The sequence below is a fragment of the Narcine bancroftii genome, chromosome 3, assembly GCF_036971445.1.
Source record: "Narcine bancroftii isolate sNarBan1 chromosome 3, sNarBan1.hap1, whole genome shotgun sequence".
NCBI lineage: Eukaryota > Metazoa > Chordata > Chondrichthyes > Torpediniformes > Narcinidae > Narcine > Narcine bancroftii.
In genome coordinates, this window is record NC_091471.1 from 319485885 (window position 1) to 319507650 (window position 21766).

General features: G+C 41.7%; 1 protein-coding gene across 1 annotated transcript in view; it reads left to right on the forward strand.

Moving 5' to 3' along the window:
- Positions 1 to 223: 223 nt before the first annotated feature.
- The window catches only part of LOC138756554 (microtubule-actin cross-linking factor 1-like), a 30742-nt gene continuing 9199 nt past the window's right edge, over positions 224 to 21766 (forward strand). The window contains exons 1-5 of the mRNA XM_069922996.1: positions 224 to 452; positions 14019 to 14228; positions 18353 to 18581; positions 18796 to 19112; positions 19974 to 20141. Coding sequence (XP_069779097.1) covers positions 14172 to 14228; positions 18353 to 18581; positions 18796 to 19112; positions 19974 to 20141 — 771 coding nt within the window. The 5' untranslated portion in view covers positions 224 to 452; positions 14019 to 14171. The remainder of the gene's footprint in view (positions 453 to 14018; positions 14229 to 18352; positions 18582 to 18795; positions 19113 to 19973; positions 20142 to 21766) is intronic.

A 21766-nucleotide genomic window follows, 5' to 3' on the forward strand; every position in this document is an offset into this window, starting at 1 on the left:
AAGTATACTGAAACTGCACGTAGGCAGGAAGGATTGCCTCTGCCAAACCCATCCTGGAGGCAGAAGAATGTAAGGGGGAGGGTATTCTGATACTGAAATTCACTGTATAAAAGTTGGGTGAGCCCCAGTGTATGTGTGTATTCCCAGGGTAAGGGGAAGCACCCAAATTTGCATTTTGTTATAATAAATTTTCTTTGTTCTCAATTTTTGTCTCGAGCAATTTCTGTTAAGGTACTTCTTTTTCTAACAAATGGGGGCTCGTCCGGGATCACACTCCCTCCACTGACAGAGTGCCCGACGACGGTGGTAGGTGCACCCCAACTGGTTCAGCTGGACTTATGGACGACGGGTGGCTACTCAGTGGAAGAAGTGAGTGATATCCGAGAAGAGGCATTGAGAACAAACGACGGGAGAACGTTAAGGAAGTGCGATAAGAGTAGCTACTGGATCTGGTAAGAGAAATTTTTATACCTGTCAGTATGGGAGGTATGGGCAGTAAGAAAGAGAATCCTAGTGAAGGATTGGATGATCAGATAACCAAACAGAGTCCGTTAGGAGTAATGTTATCTGACTGTGGTTCGGGGAGAACCCGGGGAAAAAAACTTATCATGATTAAATACTGTTGTCTGGAATGGGTTAAAAGCCCTATTAAAGGGAGCTCGGTATATTGGCCGAGGCTCGGATACGAGGATGACTGGATGTGTCAGGAACTTAACATCTGGCTGTATAAGAATCAAAGGGATAACATTGAAAGCAGGGAATATGCCGCCTGCTGGCTCAGGGGATCGGTTGACCAACTGGTCCTGAACGAAAAGAGAAGTGAGGACAAGAGGGATGAGGAACCCCTTGTACCTGAGACGCAAGGATGGGATGTGTTACATTCCTTTCCTCCACCCTATGCCCCTCCTTTACCAGTTCCTATCTATCCCCCCCTCCTGTGCTCTACCTTTCCGCACCTTCCCCTCCTCCCCCGCAACTAACGAAAGGAGAAGAGAATAGGGGTGACATGTTAACCCATTCGCAAAGTATTAGATTGCCTACGAGAGACAGAGGCAAGGTTAGTATTGAGCAGAGTATATAAGCTAGAAGTTAGCTGGATGAGACCCCTGCGGGAGGTTCCCGTGGGAGGGGGGTCTTGGTTTTGTAAATGTGCCCTTGACCAGTACGGAGGTGCCTAATTTTAAGAGGGAAATGATTTCCCTGATAGAGGATCCCCAGGGATGCGCTGAACAATTAGATCAATTGTTAGGACCGAATATAGATACATGGGATGAATTAACGGCTATATTTAGGACTCTGTTTACCCTGGATGAGCATGGAATGATTCGCCAGGCAGGGATTAGAGTCTGGGATCGGGATCACCAAGGGGGACCTGGAGAAGCTAAATTCCCCTTGGCTAGACCTAATTGGGATAAAAATACCAATGATGGTCGGGTATTAATGGAAGAGTATAGGGCTAATCTGATTAAAGGAATCAGGGAATCTGTTCCGAAGGGACAGAACTTTAAAAAGGCATTCGAAGTTCCTCAGGGACCCGACGAGACCCCCTCGGTATTTTTGAATAGATTGCGTACGGGTATACAGCAATATGGGGGTCTGGATATAGAATCCCCAGCAGGGGAACAATTAATATTAACGAGTTTCATTACAAATTCAGCCCCAGACTTAAGGAGGAAATTACAGAAAACTGAGAATTGGCATGAGCAGGGAATAACCCAGCTTCTACAAATTGCGCAAAAAGCCTTTGTACAGAGATCTGAGAATAAGCAGAAGGGAAAGGCTAAGATTTTAATGCAGGCATTTAAGGGACAGCAAGGAAAAGGTAGGGACTTTGTGCCAGCTCCTGGGCATTGAGAGGAGAGCCAGGGGTGGGAAAATAGGGTCCAGAGTAGAGGAAGGAGTAGAGGAGGATTCCGGGGACGCCAACCATTCCCGGGACCCCGAGGAGACCCAACTAAGAATTGGGAAGTGGGAACAATGGTCTGCTACTATTGTAACAAGGAGGGACACTTCAAGAGAGAGTGCCCCATGCGAGCCAGGGAGACGCGATCGTATGCCCTGATGGAAACAGACTATGAATAGGGGAGTCACGGTTCTCAGTCAATACACACTGTGGGGCTGCACAGAGTACCACTGGTAAATTTAAACATAGGACCCCACAGTGATAGGATGATATTCTTAGTATATTCCGGGACAGCCCGGTCTACTATATTACACCCACCCGAGGGTGTGAGGATAGAAGGGAGAATAATGATTTCGGGGGTAGGGGGAAGAGATTTCCCGGTCCCTGTATTAAGAGATGTTAGGATACAGATGGGAGAAAAGGTTATAACGGAGGATCTCTTACTAGTTCCCCAAGCTGGAGTTTGTTTGCTGGGACGGGATTTACAAGATCAATTGGCTATTGGCACCAGACGACAAGAATCAGGTATTGGAGTTAAACTATATGTATTAAGTGAGGAGGATCGGGAACTCATAAATCCTGGAGTATGGGCAGGAAGAGGCAATAGAGGAGTATTACATATCCCTCCCCTACGAGTTACCTTAAAAGATCCTGAGCAGATTATTAGGCGAAAGCAGTATCCCGTTCCAAAGGCTGGCCGAAAGGGGCTGCAGCCAGTAACTGGCCAATTGGTGAAAGATGGCATTCTAGAACATTGTATGTCACCTTTTAATACCCCAATCTTCTCGAAAAGAAGGGTCTCAGGGTGAGTGAATCCAAATTACAATTTGTACAACCAGAGGTTAAATACCTGGGTCATTTGGTAAGTCAGGGAACCAGAAAGATCAGTCCAGAAAGGATACAAGGTATTGTACAGATCCCACCTCCTAAGAATGCCCAAGAACTCAGGAAATTCCTTGGTCTAGTGGGATACTGTAGAATTTGGATAGAAAATTATTCTAATCTAGTTCGATTCCTTTACGATAAACTCGCGATTTTAGGGGGCGAAGCGCTAGTTTGGACGGAAGAAGAGATTAATAATTTTAACTTGGTGAAACAGCGCCTTATTAGTGCCCCAGTGTTGACTTTACCCAACCTTAATAAGTCTTTTGACCTTTATACTAACACAAAAGGGGGTGTAGCAACCGGTGTTTTAACACAAGAAAGGGCAGGCAGCAGGCAGCCAGTTGCTTTTCTCTCAAAAGTTTTGGATCCTGTTTGTCGTGGTTGTGTTCAAGCTATCGCAGCCACTGCTATTTTAGTTGAAGAAGCACGAAAAATTACATTTGGTGCCCCGATGATAGTACACACTCCTCACACCGTTTGCAATATTCTGTTACAGCGTGCTGGTAGGTGGCTTACAGATTCTAGAATCTTGAAATACGAAGCGATCTTGGTGGATAGGGATGATCTAACTCTGACTACAAGTAGAGAACATAATCCAGCAGCCTTTTTTAGTCACTCCAACCTCTCCCAACACAATCAATGAGTTAGAGCATATATGTTTGGAAGTGATAGACCTGCAGACTAAGATTAGAGAAGATTTGAGTGATAAGCCTTTACAGGAGGGAGAACGGTGGTTTATTGATGGCTCTTCCCGCTGTATTGATGGCACTCGCTATAGCGGATATAGTATAGTGGATGGATACGAGGGGGTAGTTATTGAAGCCGGTCGCCTTCCCGGTCACTGGTCAGCCCAGTCTTGCGAATTATATGCCCTCTGTCGAGCTCTCCAAGGTCTGGAAAATAAGGTGGGCACAATCTACACAGATTCAAAATACGCTTTTGAGGTAGTGCACACCTTTGGGAGAATCTGGAAGGAATGGGGAATGATAACGGGAAAAGGACAGAAATTGATGCATGAGAACCTAATTGTCCAATCCTTGGAGGCTCTGACTTTACCTGAGGAAATAGCTGTGGTCCATGTACGGGGCCATCAAACTGGTGACAGCCCTGAAGCACAGGGCAACAGACAGGCAGATGCAGCTGCTAAACATGCAGCTGTTACTCCCCATCCCACAGGAGCTTAAAAAGACTCCCATCCTTTCACAAGAGAAGGAGGTTTATATGAGGGATCAGGGGATGCGTCAAACAAGTGATGGGTTGTGGTGGACAGCCGAAGGACACCAAGTCCTGAATAAAGCTTTGGCACGGCAACTGTTTGACCAGCTCCATCAACAGACACACTGGGGAGCCCAGGGACTTGTCGACACTTTTGTTCGCTCCTTTCATTGTTCAGGCGTTTACACTCTAGTCAAGCAGAGTACCCAGGGGTGCCCAATTTGTCAGAGGATTAATAAGGTCATGCGCCAGGTAATGCCTGGCGGTCGCGATATCGCTGTACGCCCTTTCCAACGCATACAAGTGGACTTCACAGAGTTACCTAAGATAGGTATTTACAAGTACCTGTTGGTGATGGTAGATCATTTCACACGATGGGTTGAGGCTTTCCCGACCCCGAATGATCGTGCCAGCACCGTTATCAGAGTACTACTGGATTCTGTAATTCCACGGTATTGGATGATCCAGACCATCGACTCGGATCGTGGTACACACTTCACTTCTCGGGTACTCCAGGGGGTTTGTAAAAGATTGGGCATTGACTGGCAGCTCCATACCCCATGGCACCCCCAGAGTTCGGGCCGGGTTGAGCGAATGAATCAGACTTTGAAATACCAGCTCACTCGACTTCATGAGGAAACTGGCCTCTCCTGGATTAAATGCTTGCTCTTAGCTTTAATCAGGATTCGCACAGCTCCTCGTAAAGACCTTGCTGTCTCACCATATGAGATGATGTTTGGTCTTCCTTACATGGGATTCCACACTGATACTCCCATCCCTGAGGCTAATGACCAATATATCAATAAATATTTACAGGAACTGTCTGCTTAGGGGTTAATGTAGATTTCAAATGTGGACCAGGGGCACAGAACACCTCTCAATATGATGATTTTAATGGGTTTTTGGACTCTGCAGAGATTTACAACATCAGTTTTAATGGTTTAGATGTGAGCACAAAGGCAGACAGGATAATTTTCAGGATTGTACATGTGGTAGAGAGAGAGATGATACATATGCTAATGTTCACAGGCAGGCTACAACTCACAGATTAAGTTACAAGAAACACCCCTCCCCAACCTGTGCTATTCTAAAGCATCCTTTGGGTTACATAGCCAGTCCAACTGTTAAATTCCACCACTGTAAGGGGAGTTCCAATTATCAACGAAGTAAACAGTTCCAGAATACTAAAGCTGCTGGGCATTTAAATCGTTTGTTCAGACTCCAGGCAGCTTTGGAGATCGTCGCTGAACGGACGACGATGACCCTGAATGTAGGGGCTGAAGGAAGACTACAGCTACAAGCAATGATTCAACGAAACCACCTGGCTCTCTATTGCTCGTTGGGTGCTGGAGGCAGCATTTGTGCGAGAATCAGGACTGACAATGCTTACAACAGTCAGGCGGTTAAAGAAACTGCTTCAGGACTTCGACAAAAATCTTCCCATGCCCATGTTCAGACTTGGCAACCTTGGACTGATGTGGGATGAACTCAACTTTTTACTGAGAACTGGAGCCTGATACTCACAGCCCCGATAGCAGCAGGACTCACTATTCTGGTCAGTGTGGTGCTCCCCTACCTGAAGGCTGGTATTCATTTCATGATTTTGCGGACCCTTATTTCTATAACTCAAGGGGTGTGTGTTTCCCAAATGGATGCTCATGACATTGCAATTCGTTTATTGACCCGCTGGGAGAAAGACCAACTTTAGCAATAGCACATTTTATTTGACAGATCAGTGACACTGATCTGAAAGAGAAGTGAGGATTGTGAGAGATGAGGAAACTTGACATCAAAATATGAAAGATGGGGAAACTAGTGCAGACATGTGGAGTGATGGATTAAACCAGTAAGAACAGGCTAAGCATGGAAATTAGAATGCAGGAAGCAGAGTCAGCCTATGTAAGATAAGAATCTTCTAATCCTTTCGACAGGATCAGTGAGCCCACCGTATGAATAAGATAAGGAGAGGTAAGGAATAATAGAATGTAGGAAGTTGAGATAGTCTGGATGAGATAAGGGTCTCCTAGCCCTAGACAGAAGTACCAAGTTCTACATATATAATTAGTAAGCCATACACAGATTTATCAAGTTAGGCATATTTAATTAGTAAACCTTAGACAGGATTAGCGAACTCTGCATATGAAGGGACTGTAGCTCTGAGAGTCGGAAAGGTGTGAATGAGGACAAGGGCAAGGTTGTGAATAAGGACAATGAGGATAATGACATGAGAAGACACTGACAGGATACCCCCTGGTCCTCCAAGTTCACAAAAACTGCACGTAGGCAGGAAGGATTGCCTCTGCCAAACCCATCCAGGGGGCAGAAGAATGTAAGGGGGTGGGTATTCTGATACTGAAATTTACTGTATAAAAGTTGGGTGAGCCCCAGTGTATGTGTGTATTCCCAGGGTAAGGGCAAGCACCCAACTGTGCATTGTTGTTGTAATAAATGTTCTTTGTTCTCAATTTTTGTCTCGAGCAATTTCTGTTAAGGTACTTCTATTTCTAACACTGTGTAAAAACCTAACTCCTGGTGTCTCCTCTAAACTTTCCTCCCCTTACCTTCTTCACAAGACTGCTGGTATTTTCCATTATTGTCCCAGGATAAAGGTCCATGATCGATGCCTCTCATAATCTTGTAGACCTCTATTGTCAACTCTAATCCCTTTATACTCCTAAGATAAAAACTCTGTCTGTTAACTTTCCTCATAAGGCATTGTTAGAAATTAAAGTACCTTTAAAGAAATTGCTCGAGACAAAAATTGAGAACAAAGAACATTTATTACTACAACAATGCAAAGTTGGGTGCTTCCCCTTACCCTGGGAATACACACACACACTGGGGCTCACCCAACTTTTATACAGTCAATTTCAGTATCAGAGTACCCTCCCCCCTTACATTCTTCTGCCCCCTGGATGGGTTCGGCATAGGTAATCCTTCCTGCCTACGTGCAGTTTCAGTACACTTGGAGGACCAGGGGGTATCCTGTGGGTGCCCCATCATGTCATTGTCCTTATTCACACCTTCCTGATTCTCGGGGCTACAATCTCTTGGTATGCGGAGTTGACTCATTCTATCTAGGGTTGGCTAATTTCATATGTATAAATCGGTGTATGGTTAGCTAATTAGATATGTAGGACTTGGTACTTCTGTCCAGGGCTAGGAGACCTTTATCTGATCCAGACTACCTCAACTTCCTACATTCTATTGTTCCTTACCACTCCTTATCTTAGTCTTATGGTCTTGTCACAAAGACTAGAAGATTCTTATGTTAATCGTGCTGACTCTGCTTTCCTGCATCCTAACCCCCAAACTTATCCTGTTTGTACTGGTTACAGCCATTAACTGATGAACTTTAGTTTCTTCCATGTTCATAATTTTAGATCAATTTTCCCATCTCTCACAATCCTCACTTTTCTTTTAGATCAGTAATACTGATCTTTCACCATGATCAGTGTTACTGATGTGAGAGATGGGAAAATTGATCTAAAATTATGAACATGGAAGAAACTAAAGTTCATCAGTTAATGGCTGTAACCAGTACAAACAGGATAAGCTTGGGGGGTTAGGATGCAGGAAAGCAGAGTCAGCACGATTAACATAAGAATCTTCTAGTCTTTGTGACAAGACCATAAGACTAAGATAAGGAGTGGTAAGGAACAATAGAATGTAAGAAGTTGAGGTAGTCTGGATCAGATAAAGGTCTCCTAGCCCTGGACAGAAGTACCAAGTCCTACATATCTAATTAGCTAACCATACACAGATTTATACATATGAAATTAGCCAACCCTAGATAGAATGAGTCAACTCCGCATACCAAGAGATTGTAGCCCCGAGAATCAGGAAGGTGTGAATAAGGACAATGACATGATGGGGCACCCACAGGATACCCCCTGGTCCTCCAAGTGTACTGAAACTGCACGTAGGCAGGAAGGATTGCCTATGCCAAACCCATCCAGGGGGCAGAAGAATGTAAGGGGGAGGGCACTCTGATACTGAAATTGACTGTATAAAAGTTGGGTGAGCCCCAGTATGTGTATGTATTCCCAGGGTAAGGGGAAGCACCCAACTTTGCATTGTTGTAGTAATAAATGTTCTTTGTTCTCAATTTTTGTCTCGAGCAATTTCTTTAAAGGTACTTTAATTTCTAACAAATGGAGGCTCGTCCGGGATCACACTCCCTCCACTGACAGAGTACCCCGACGACGAGAGTAGGTGAACCCCGGCTGATTCAGCTGGACTCACGGGCGACGGGTGGCTGGTCAGTGGAAGAAGCGAGTGATATCCGAGAAGAGGCATTGAGAACAAACGACGGAAGGAAGCGCGCTAGAGCATTGCTACTGGAACTCGGTAAGAGTAATTTTACTTGTTTATAAGTATGGGAATAATGAGTAGCAAGGAAGAGAGTCCTGGTTCAGGATGTGAACACCAGATAGCTACGTACAGCCCGCTTGGGTTGATGTTATCTGAGTGGGGCACAGGAAAGACCCGTGGGAAAGACAAACTGACAATGGTCAGGTATTGTTGTAGTCCTGGTTCAGGATGTGAACACGAGATAGCTACGTACAGCCCGCTTGGGTTGATGTTATCTGAGTGGGGCACAGGAAAGACCCGTGGTAAAGAGAAACTGACAATGGTCAGGTATTGTTGTAGTCCTGGTTCAGGATGTGAACACGAGATAGCTACGTACAGCCCGCTTGGGTTGATGTTATCTGAGTGGGGCACAGGAAAGACCCGTGGTAAAGAGAAACTGACAATGGTCAGGTATTGTTGTATTGAATGGGTTAAATACCCGGTTAAAGGGAGCTCCGTGTACTGGCCAAAATTCGGATCCGAGGATGAATGGATGTGTCAAGCTTTGAACCTATGGCTCTATCAAAACCAGAAAGACAATGTTGAGAGCAGGGAATATGCAGCCTGCTGGCTCAAGGGACCCATTGAACAACTGGTTTTGAATGAGAAAGAATTCAGGGATAAGAGAGAGGAGGAACCTTTTGTCCCTGAATCACAGGGTTGGGATGTGTTACATTCCCTCCCTCCACCTTATGTTCCTCCTATGCCGGCTCCTATCTTTCCTTCCCCTCCTATGACCTACCCTTCTGCACCTTCCCCACCTCCCCCCCACCACTAGAGAAGAGAGAAGAGAGCAGGAGTGGTATGATAACTTGCTCACAAAGCACTCGATTACCACCTCTGTTGACAGGAGAGAGAGGTAACTTTAATTCAGAACAGCGTGAGACTCTTCAGGAAGAAAGGGCAGAACCCTTTGATTCATTTCCCAGGGAGCAGGAACCCAGACCTAATAAGCCAGAAACCAATTGGATGAGACCACTGCGGGAAGTTCCCATGGGAGAGGGTCTCGGTTTCGTAAATGTGCCCCTGACCAGTACTGAAGTGCGTAACTTTAAGAAAGAACTGACCTCCCTGATAGAAGATCCCCAGGGATGTGCCGAACAGTTAAGACCAATTTTTGGGACCAAATATATATACAATATGGGGGTCTCGACATAGAATCCCCAGCAGGGGAACAATTGGTACTAACAGGTTTTGTTACCAACTCAGCCCCAGACATTAGGAGAAAATTACAAAAGACAGAAAATTGGCATGAGCAGGGAATAACCCAGCTTCTACAGATCACACAAAAAGCATTTGTCCAGACATCTGAGGATAAGCAGAAAGCAAAGGCTAACATTTTGATGCAAGCAGTTAAAGTAATAGTAGATGAGTAACATGGAAAAAGGCAGGGACTGTGTGCCAGCTCCTGAATGTTGGGAGAAGCGTCGGGAGTGGGAGAGTAGAGACCAGAGATAATTTCATAAATCACGACTTCCCACTTCAGTCACTGACCAATATTGATTAAAATTCATGCTAAAAATTAAATGTCATAAATGATCGTTTTTCAATACTGTAGAATTAGCGAATTTAACTACCAGTTAATTCCAATTTATGAAATAAATTGTATTCAAATGTGATTTTGCACAGGGAGTACCTGAGAGTTGTGATGTTATAACATTTGCAGGGAGAAATGTTTGCGCAAATAGGGTGAGTTCTACACGTCTTATTTTAAGTGTATGTAAGATAAAGAAAGGATCTGATGTGTAAAGTGGCTGGATCAGCCAGTTGAAGGGGGAGTGTGCATGTCCCTTTAAGTGCACTGTGGCACTTGAAATTGAGGCTTCAGGCTCTTGTCTTGCAGTTAGAGGTATGGAGCCCTATCAATAGATTTAGTACATTTCTTCTACACATTCAGCAGTCAAGGTCCGTGAGTTGAAAGATCACCCACCTCTGGAGAATAAAGATACCTCTGGGGATTCCTATGGGGATTCCTATAAGTTTAATCATTAATTTCTCTGGTGCATTTTCCTCTGGAGTGAAATTAAAAAGAAGAAGGTAAAAAGAAAACAAGAAAACAACAGATGGTCAATCCAGAGGAAGAAGAAGAAGAAGAACAGAAAGAAGTGGAAGAAGAAGAGAAAGGCAAGATGTATCTTTTTTCAAAGAATATATGGAATCAGTGAAAGAATGGCAATTACAAGAATTTAATGAGATAAAAAGAAGAATTAAGAATGCAGAAGAAAAAATGAATAAAATAGAAATGGTCATATCAGAGATAGGAAAAAGAGTGGAGAATGTGGAAGAACGAGAAATAATCGTAGAAATGGAAGTAGAGGACAAAAGAGAAATTAGAAGAATCTAATAAAAAAGTTAAAGAGGCACATGAGCTGTTAGCTCAGAAGACAGATATAATGGAAAACTACATTAGAAGAAATAATATAAAGATAGTGGAAGATGAAGAAGGCAAGAATATGAGAGAATTTATAAAAGATTGGATCCCCAGGGTCCTAGGAAGACCAGAATTACAGGAAGAAATGGAAATAGAGAGGGCACATAGAACATTAGCCCCGAAACCACAACCGCAGCAAAAACCAAGATCCATTTTAGTAAAATTTTTAAGATATACAACAAGAGAAAATATATTGGAGAAAGCAATGAAGAAAATAAGAGAAGACAAAAAGCCACTGGAATACAAAGGTCAAAATTTTTTTTTCTATCCAGACATAAGTTTTGATCTCCTGAAGAAGAGGAAGGAGTTCAATACAGCAAAAACGATCTTATGGAAAAAAGGATATAAATTTATGTTAAAGTACCAGCGGTACTTAAAATAGTTATTCAAGGGCAACAAAACAGACTATTCTCGGATCCAGAGGAAGCACGAAAATTTGCAGAACAACTACAAAACAAGCAGAGAGATGAAGACATGTAATGAGTGTAAAAATGACCACGAACTTTTGGTATGTGTGTATATGGATATATGTATGTATATATTATATATATAAATATATATATATTATACACATATATATATATATATATATATATATGTAGATGTGTATGTATGTGTGTGTATACATGTATGTATACGTATTTAGAGGAAAATATATAGAGTATAGATAAGAATTAATAAGGGAATGAAAGGGAATAGAGGGAATAAGGAGGGAATTAAAAGAGTGACCGTTGTTACATATGAAAATTGAAATCTTTTCCGGGGGGGGGCTGGGTGGGGATGAGTTACGGTCACTGCAAAATCAGTTGACATTTGCGAGTGAATTCGCAAATCCAAATGGAGAGGGGAGATGTGTTTGCCCAACAAGAGATAAAGGGCAACTCAGGAGGGGGAGGGGAGAATGGGGTTAAAGAAGTTTTAAATAGGAGAATAAGGAAAATGTTTGATGTTTTAGAAATGTTGTCTTATAAAGTGTTCAAAACAAGAAAACAGAAATGGATAAGAAGGAAATGTGATGATGGAGAAATGGAAAGGGAAGATAAACAAAGTATGAAATGGCTACGTTGAACTATATGACTTTAAATATTAACGGAATACATAACCAAATCAAAAGGAAGAAACTGCTAAATTTACTGAAAAAAGAAAAAATTGATATAACATTTGTGCAAGAAACACATTTAGCTGAATTGGAGCACAAGAAATTAAAGAGAGATTGGGTAGGACATGTAACAGCAGCGTCGTACAATTCAAAAGCAAGAGGAGTAGCTATATTAATCAGTAAAAATGTACCAATTAAAATAGAAGAGGAAATAATAGATCCAGCAGGGAGATATGTAATGATAAAATGTCAGATATATTTGGAGTTTTGGAATCTACTCAATGTATATTCACCTAACGAAGAAGATCAAAAGTTTATGCAAGATATTTTTTTGAAGATAGCAGATACGCAAGGGAACATATTAAGAGGAGGGGATTTCAACCTTAATTTGGATTCAAATATGGATAAAACTGGGAAAAAAATTAACAGAAAGAACAAAGTAACCAAATTTATAATTAAATCGATGCAAGAAATGCAACTTTTGGATATATGGAGGAAACAACACCCAAAGGAAAAGGAATATTCATATTATTCGGGTAGACATAAAACATACTCAAGAATAGACCTATTTCTGTTATCAGCTCGTATGCAAGATAGAGTAAGAAAAACAGAATATAAAGCTAGAATATTATCGGACCATTCACCCTTGATATTGACAACAGAGTTAGAGGACATCCCTCCAAGAATGTATAGATGGAAATTAAACTCCATGCTACTTAAAAGGCAGGATTTTAGAGAATTCATTGAAAGACAAATTAAAATGTACTTTGAAATAAATACGGAATCAGTGAAAGATAAGTTTATACTATGGGATGCAATGAAAGCGTTCATTAGAGGGCAAATAATAAGTTATGTAACCAAGATGAAGAAGGACTATAATCAGGAAACAGAGCAGTTGGAAAGGGAAATAGTAAATATAGAAAAAGAATTAGCAAGGAATTAGCAAGAATTACAACTAAAAGAAGAGAATTGGCAGATAAAAAAATAAAATATGAAACAGTACAAACATATAAGGTGGAGAAGAACATAATGAAGACAAAACAGAAATATTATGAACTAGGGGAAAAAAACGCACAAAATTCTAGCATAGCAGATTAAGACAGAACAAGCTAAGAAAATGGTATTGGCATCAAGGAAAAAAGACAAACAAATCACATATAATCCAACGGAGATCAATGAAAACTTTAGAGAATTCTATGAACAATTATACGAAACTAAAAACAAAGGGAAAGAAGGCAAAATAGATGAATTTTTAACTAAAATTGAACTACCAAAATCACAAATAGAGGAATAAAATAAATTAACAGAACCATTTGAAATAGTAGAAATACAAGAGATAATAAAAAAAAACTACCAAATAATAAAACACCAGGAGAGGATGAATTCCCAATAGAATTCTATAAAACAGTTAAAGATTTATTAATTCCTCCCCTCCTGGAAGTAATCAACCAGACTGACAAAACACAAAGCTTACCAGATTCATGTAAAACAGCAATAATTACAGTAATACCAAAGGCAGGGAAAGATCCACTCGCACCAGCATCATATAGACCAATATCATTACTTAACACAAATTATAAGATAATAGCTAAACTATTAGCAAACAGATTAGCAGATTATGTACCTAAAATGGTAAATCTAGACCAAACTGGATTTATTAAAAAAAGACGCACAACAGACAATATTTGTAAATTTATTAACTTAATTCATGCAGTAGAAGGGAGTAAAGCGCCAACAGTAGCAGTTGCTTTAGACGCAGAGAAGGCCTTTGAAATGAAAGGGGAGGGATTAGGCGAAGGGGCCCGAGAAATGAAGGCAGTGTTAGGGAGACATGAGCAGGGAAATGATGAAGCGGAATTCCGTCGATGCCCGTGTGTGTGTATAGGAGGCTGGTCTTTAGTATTTTCCATCCTTTTCGTATTGATCCAAGACTGGGCAAGACCACGTGTTGCCCATGTGCATATTCCGATGAAATGGTGTGGAATGGCCCCTGTTTATAAACAGGCATCTTCCACTCAAGTGGTTTCACATCCTCCTCAATCCCAAGGGTTTGCAAATAGATGAGGGAATATGGAATTGCTGCCAGGAAAGTACAACACGTCTTCAAACTAACAGGATTTTGCAATTTGTAGGAAACAACAGAAGATCACCTACAAAAACATAAGAAGACAGTAGGTGATCTTCTGAAATGGTTGGCAGTCGAGGGTCACTATGGAGTTCATATTACCGAAGACGAATTCTACGCATTAGGTGATGGTTTCCAGCTGGAGGAAGAGGACGATGCGATGTGGTCATTTGCTGAGATGGGCGAAAGACTGAATGACCACCAGCAAGGCCTGAAGGTATGAACACTTCCAGGTGTTTTGGATAAGTGTATATTCGAACAATTGTAAAAATATTTTGGATTGGACTTTTCATCAGAACCTCTGATCAGTACAGATTTGATGAAAGGCGACTGACTAAATTTCACTTAAATAATGACTAACACAATTTCCAAATAATGTTGAATTGAATTTTGATGATCTTCTCCCAATCCTATTCAAAGATCTAGCAGATCCTCTTTCTAACTCAGTCCTACTTGCTGTTCTTTGCTCTGGCCCAGTCACGAAAACGGGAACATGATTAACTCACTAGTGAAGGGGCAGTGATTGACGATGGTCACAGAGGCCCTTCACTAACAATCTCACCATGGCAGCTTCTTAACAAAAACTCTTCACCTCAGTAATGCTGTATTCTCATACAATGTGGATCTTGATGTTGTAAAGGGAAGAACCTCCTCCCCTATTTTGATAACTCCAGCACCCACTCATGTGATTAACTCTTTATAACCCATTGAATGGGCCATGCAAGCTATTCACAACCAAAAAGGGTTGAGAAAGCATACACCACCGGAATGAATTCTGGCGTAGCAACGTCACTGTTCGTCCACTCAACCAGGCCAGATCCTTGTGCAGATCTAGGGATTGGTTTGGAAAAGAGAGTGAGTAAGGCTACACCCCCTCACTACCACAATTTTCCTGTTGTTGAGGCAACTGTTGGTGACAGCAGGAGCAGAAAGATCCATCCCATGTTTCTCCAGGGGCTCCCTCAATTCTGATGTGTGGTAGCACCATTGTGCTAAATGGGATAGATTCAGAATAAATTGACAGCTGGAATCACAGTGGCCAAAAGGTACGATGGGCCTTTAACATTTGCAGCAGGAAAGTGTTACTTACCATCGTTAGTTCTCCCATTACAACCAAGACAAGACATCACCATGGTTTAATAGGGAATGCAGATGCACATGAGGTGCCAGACTGATAATCTTACAACACTGGACAGTGGGCAGGCAATGCAGAAAAAAAAATAACATTCCAAAGACAGAATGAACCGCTGATGAAATTTGAGCTCTGTCGTCCTTCCGGCTGGGTCATGAACAGTAAACAGGAAAAGAGGGACCAAGGGTCTCCTCATTCTCAGTGGTGGTAGGCCTCAGCTTCTGAATAACAATGTTGGGGTTAAGACACTTTCTAGCATGTTCCATCAGGTTCTTCCGACACCATCACAGAAATCACTTTCACCCTATTTGATTTACTTAGGAACACCAAGTGCAGCAGACAAATAGGACCAGACTCCATCACATTCGAAGTACTGGAGAAGTTCAGTCTAGATTTTTTTGCACCTCCTGTCACAGTTGATCCACTGACATCCTTCTGACAAAGTGGCAAATTCTTCAGGTATCTGGTCCATCTACCAAAAGCAGGACAAAGCCATACTTTATTTAATCAGCTGCCCGATGGAAAGTGTGTCGCACACACTGTGACATAAAGTGGCATTGTTCACCAATAACCTGCATAATGGTACTTCAATTGGGTTTTATCACATGACTCCAGGTCTCCTTCTCACTGTGGTCCTAACATGGACCAGCCACTTTGAGTACTGTGATAACTAAAACAGATCAGAGGCTACCTGTCAAGCAGTAGGTGGCGAACCTTTGCTCCGCACTTGACTGGATCAGCACAATTCCCAAAGGGCCCAAGGACCTCAACAGCAGAGCAAAGCGGTTGGCTTGATTGGCCCTCCATTCATTCTCTCCACTGAGGTAGTCCTGTATTCTATCAACGGAGTGAACGACATCTACTCGACTCCAAGAATATGTCCAAAGAGGAGCCTTCTGACATGGAGAGGGACGTGCATTAGGTCCGTAGGAACATTACTACCTGCTGATTCCCCTCCACACTCCTCTCCCTTCTAACTGGGAAAGATATTGCCGTTCGTTCAGTTTGGGCCCTGGCAGGGACACCTGCATCTTGAAGCACTAATGTGAAAATGATAATTACCCAGAATGTTTTCACTCAAATGGGGATAGATTTTCACGTTTGTCATTACTTAATATGCAGTGCTCAAGTCAGATTTTCATCGTTAAAAAAGAGCAAAGATCTTTAAACATTTACCAATTGATGTTATCTTCTTTTCGTAAAGCATTGCTTAACATGTATGCAAATTATTGCCCTGTGTGTGCTTGACAGCCTGGTTTGTTTTGGAATAAGGCGACTTGAATAAAGTCTTGTCAAGTCCAAAGGATGTTGAACAAAATGGTAAAGATCAATACAATAAAGTCACCGTTATGTCTCTGTGTGGGAGGCTTCTTAAATAACTTAGAGATGCAAGATTCAAATAGCAGAAGAGATTTTACTTATTGATGCCTTCCACCATGCCAGGAAATGTTCATACTCACATAGACATGCACCCCACATTGGTGCACGACATTTACGACAGTGAGAAGGGTGTGTTATCTCGTCAGGATCATGTGAACTCTTTTGTAACTTCCTAGGAATACACCCTTCTCACTGTGGTAACCGTCGTGCACTACTGGGGGGCACCTATACATGAGTATGAGTGTGAACAGTTTCCTGAGATGGTGGAAGGCATCAGTAAGTAAACTCCCTTCTGTTATTTGAATCTTGCATCTTTAAGTTATTTAAGAATCCTCCCAGGTAACACGGAGACAGAACATGTTGGCAGTGGTCGGTCTAAGAGAACAAGAATAAAACTATAAAATTGATTGGAAGTGACTGAAATCTGAAGGGGAAGAAGAGAAAAAGTACACCTGAAAATGAATGGCTGGTGCAACAGCAGTTCATCCAGTGATGGACGGGAGGCTGAAGACATGGTTGAATCGTTTAAAACGTTTCAGCAGATGTACAATTTAGCAATGAAAAGCTATTTTAAAAATGCAACAGCGAGGAGAAGGTTAGTTCTATACATGTCTGGACAGGGGAGCCAGGCCATGACTTATTTAATAGCTGAGAGCTTACGGGGTGGAGAAAAATGATCCAGAGCAGATATTTGCAAAGGTTGTTTCTCACCTTGAACTCAGCTCTAATCCTAGACTTGAATGCAATGAATTTCAAGGTTTTGTGTAAGAGACTGATGAGACTGTTACTAACGTCCTTACTACACCAAAAATTAATGCTGCAAAATGCAGATGGAAGGATATAGAGGAAAGATTAGCTGATCCACTAATATGCCCATCCTGAAGTGCAAAAGTTTCTTATAGGGAAGGATAGCTTGAAATTGGCCAAAGACTCTGACACAGCCATAGTCTTCAAAGCCACGAGGACGCAAATGAAATCCCTATCAATGCAGACCCACCCACAGCAAAGAGAAGGAAGGGTTGATGCTATAAAAAATACAATCAGAAAAGTGCCACCCCCAGGACCTTTAGGAAGGGCAGCGGACAACACCCCTCCGTGACCAAAATGATTGCCCCGCATACGGTTCTGAATGTGGAGCCTACGGCCTAGCAAACCGCTGGGCGAAGTCTGGCGTGAAGGAAACAGTGATACCAGTGAAGAAAAAAGACAAGAAGATCCACCATCTCTTGAAAATGTTGACACACTCATATACATAGACATCCACCCCACAGTTACTTCAGTGAGAAGGGTGCATTCTTACACAGTTACAAACTAGTTCACATTCTCCTGACTAGGTCACAGTCACCTCTCGTTAGATTTCACGTGTTCTCTTTTACATCATGAAAGAATATTAAATCCCTGAATGGAAAGATAAGGATGAGATCATTCAAATGACAAAAGTTTAATGTGCTTAAGTTTAAATAAAAGTAAGTCTGTTTGACGGGGAAGGGACTGTGTACAAATACTGAAGGAGAGTATTTATTTTCTTGTCAGTCAAATTAAATATGGAATATATTCTACTCCATCTCAGCAGGATTCATCCTTTGACACAAGCAAAGAATTGTAGATCAAGGTAGTTGATTAAACCTCCGAAAGCATAAAACCATTTAGATTTCTGGACTTGAAATACGTTTCCTGTGTGTATTTAAGGGTGTTTTGGTACCCTGATTTTTAATAAATTGGGAAACCTGAATATTTTATTTCAATTGCAAATGCAATAAATAGAAACCTTACCTCCCCCAAGACAACTTCGAGCAATATAAATGAACCTAGGATTGTTTCTTTTCTAGGAACATCGCCAAAAGTTGTCCCAGAAAGAGCAAGAGTTGGTTTTGGCCATAGAGGCAGCTCAGACTTTCCTGGAACAAAATGTCCAGGACCCTTTGCGAGACGAGGAAGTTGTACTGCAGGAGAACTTGAATGCCTTGATGGAGGAGTACGAATCCGCTTTATCAAGTGCAGATTCTCAATTAAACGTGATTGAGGATCTGCATCTAGAACTGCAGAAGTTCCGAAAAGGTGAGGGAAAGTATTCATTTATTTTCCAGATTACTATAAAATACTATTTACTGAGAGTTGAAAAGAATTCTAAGTAAGACAACTGAAAGCTACATGTGGTTTGGAATAACCCCAACTTGTAATTATTACAGGATCATGTCAATGTGTCAAAGTCTATATAATCTGGTATTATTTGTTCATTTTGATTATTTCACCATTATATTCCTTTAAACAGATCATGATGAATTCAAAACATTAATGATTCATTCAGAAAAGGAACTAGGAAAAATAAAAGCTGAGGAATTTGACTCCACGTCATTGACATTCAAACTTAAGAAGCAGCAATTCCTCTTCACAGATCTTCAATTTCTCAAAGGGGATCAAAGATACCTCAGACGATCTTGGAAAAGTGTCTTAGATGCTGCCTTTCACTTTGAAATCAGGAATGCAAATGAAAGCTACAAGATCCAAATTGATCCTGATGCCATAAGCCAACGTATGGAGGAGACGGTTGAAAGCGCCGATGCTCGCTTCAACGCACTTCGATCAGAAGTATGACATATCTCCTTTTTTTTTGACTAATAGCATTTAAACTCCAATTTTACTTTAGATCAGTAACTTGAGAGCATTTTGATAGACTGAGCAACTTGTGTAAGTTTTAGTCTTATAAGAGTGGCTCTGGAAAAGGTTTGCGGCTGTGATTAATAATACCCATGAAGAACAGGAACAATGATCAAATATTTCCAGTATTGTGGAGCTCTCTTGGTGGCCAAACTCACTCGAGTTGGACAGAGACCACTGCAGAAAATAAGTCATGAACTCATTTCCTTTTAATAAAATCAAATGTCGAACAGATCATAATTGGTGAAGATTTTCCAGACTGGCCTCCCACGTGCATTTGTCACTGAACAAGGTGTAATGTGTCCAATCCACAAAGGTCACCTCGCTGGCTCAGTATGTCCTAAACCCAAGGGTTAGGCTTGAATGGCATAACAGAAATGCAGAGTGTTCGGCTGGAACAAGCCCAGCCCCAAAAGAATTTCTGTCTAATCTTCACTAACACACTAAATTTGTAAAGATTTTCAATGCTTCTGATATATTCCTGACCATCAGTTTATTTTGAAAGCAAACTCAAAATATTAATTAAAAGATTTATTGACATAACAAGAAAATGGAACAGTACGGCAGGGTAACAGGCATTTCACCTTTGGTGAGGAGTGAACATTGCGTTTTTGTCTGTGACCCTCAAAAAACTTGATGCAGGGAACAAAAAAATGATAGTTGGCCTAAGTAATGGACCAGTAATGTATCGCTTGACCCATTTTGGATCGATTGGACACTCGATATTTGATCGCATCACAAAATCGTACATTTTAAAAATCCACATACTCATTCATTTCTTTCACTCTATAGTGCATTGGACTTGGAATCCATCTTGGCACCAAGGTATTTGAACAATGGCAAGAGAAGGCAGATGAGCTGCGTTTGTGGCTAGAGAGAGTAGAAAGAGAAAGACGAATGGTTCAGCTGGAGGCCATCCCTAATCCAGAAATCTTGCAGCAAGAACTTGAAAATATCATGGTAAATTAAAGTTGTTATTTCATAAATCACTGTGTAATGTTGCTTATTCTAATTTACGAGTAGAATGATGAATGCTTTGAAATAATGATAATGTGCACATCCAATAACAGTGGTGAAGGTCACATGGGAGGTTGTAAGTTTGGCACCTGAAATAGGAAGTTGAGCTCCATTCATTCCACCTTGATCAGGTTTTAATGGGAGCCTGATGAAAGTTCAACAGCCAATTTGCTTCCAGATGGTGGGGGCGAGATTGGGAACTATAACAAAGAAGCCAAACAGTTCTGCTCTCATTGTGTGTCTATTTTCAGTATGGGTTTCCTCAGACCTTATGTTGCCTGTATCCATGTTTAATGGGGCCTGGTGACTAAGGATATTGTGGCAGAATTTTGGACGACCTGCAAGATTATAACAGCAGAGCAAAGAAAGTCAGCAAATTATTTATGGGGTCATCAAGAGCAGAGACGATAACACCATAGATGGGGGGTTTCAGGAACTGGGGAAGGGAGGTGGGAGGAAAGTGGTGATTTGGAGCACATTTGGAGATAAGATTTGTTTGCAAGGTTGCAGAGATTGATTTATTCCAAAGAAGTATTCGAACCATAGAACCTTACAATATTACAGAACAGAAACAGGCCCCTTTGCCCTTCTAGTCTGTTCTGAACCCTTTTTCTGCCGAGCCCCTCTGACTTGCACCCAGTCCATAACTCTCCATACCTCTCCCATCCATGTACCAGTCCAAATTCTTTTCAAATTTAAAATTGAGCCCAGTCACCAATTCAGCTGACATCTTGTTCCACTCTCCCACCTCTTCACTCTGTGTGAAGACGTTCTCCCTCATGTTCCCCCTAAATTTATCCCCTTCACCCTTACCCCATGTCCTCTGGTTTGTATTTCACTTGCTCTCAGTGGAACAAGCCTACCTATATTTACTCTGTCCCCCACATCATTTTAAATCTCTCTCTCAATTCTTCCCTCATTCTACACTCCAGGGAATAAAATCATAACCTGTTTAACCTTTTCCTACAACTCTGCTCCTGACGTCCAGGCCACATCCAAGTCAATCTCTGCACAATTACCATCCTTCCTGCAGTTAGGTGATCCAAACGGCACACAATAATCCAAATTGGGTCTCACCAATGAAAATTGGACTTTATCCTTTGATTGATCAAGGTCAATGTGCCAAAAGTTCTCTTTGCAACCCTATCCACATGTGCCACCATTTTCAGAGAATGAGGTGTCTGTATTCCCAGATCCCTCTGTTCTATCGTACTCCTCACTGCCCGACTGGTTACCATGTATGTCCTTTCTTGGCTTGTCCTTCCAAAATGCAACACCTCACACTCATCTGCATTAAATTCCATTTTTCAGCCCATGTTTCCAGCTGGTCCTGATCCCTCTGCAAGCTTTGAAAACCTTCTTTAGTGTCCACAACACCTGCAAGCTTACTCATCCAATTTACCCCATTATCATCCACATAGCCTTCCTGGTTTCTTTCTTGAGGTTTTTTCTTGCATTTCTATACTCTTCAAGCACCTCATTTGCTCTGTGATGTCTATACCTGCTGCACACCTCTCTTCTTCCAAACCAGATTCCTAAGCCTGCTAATCTTGACAGGAACATGCAAA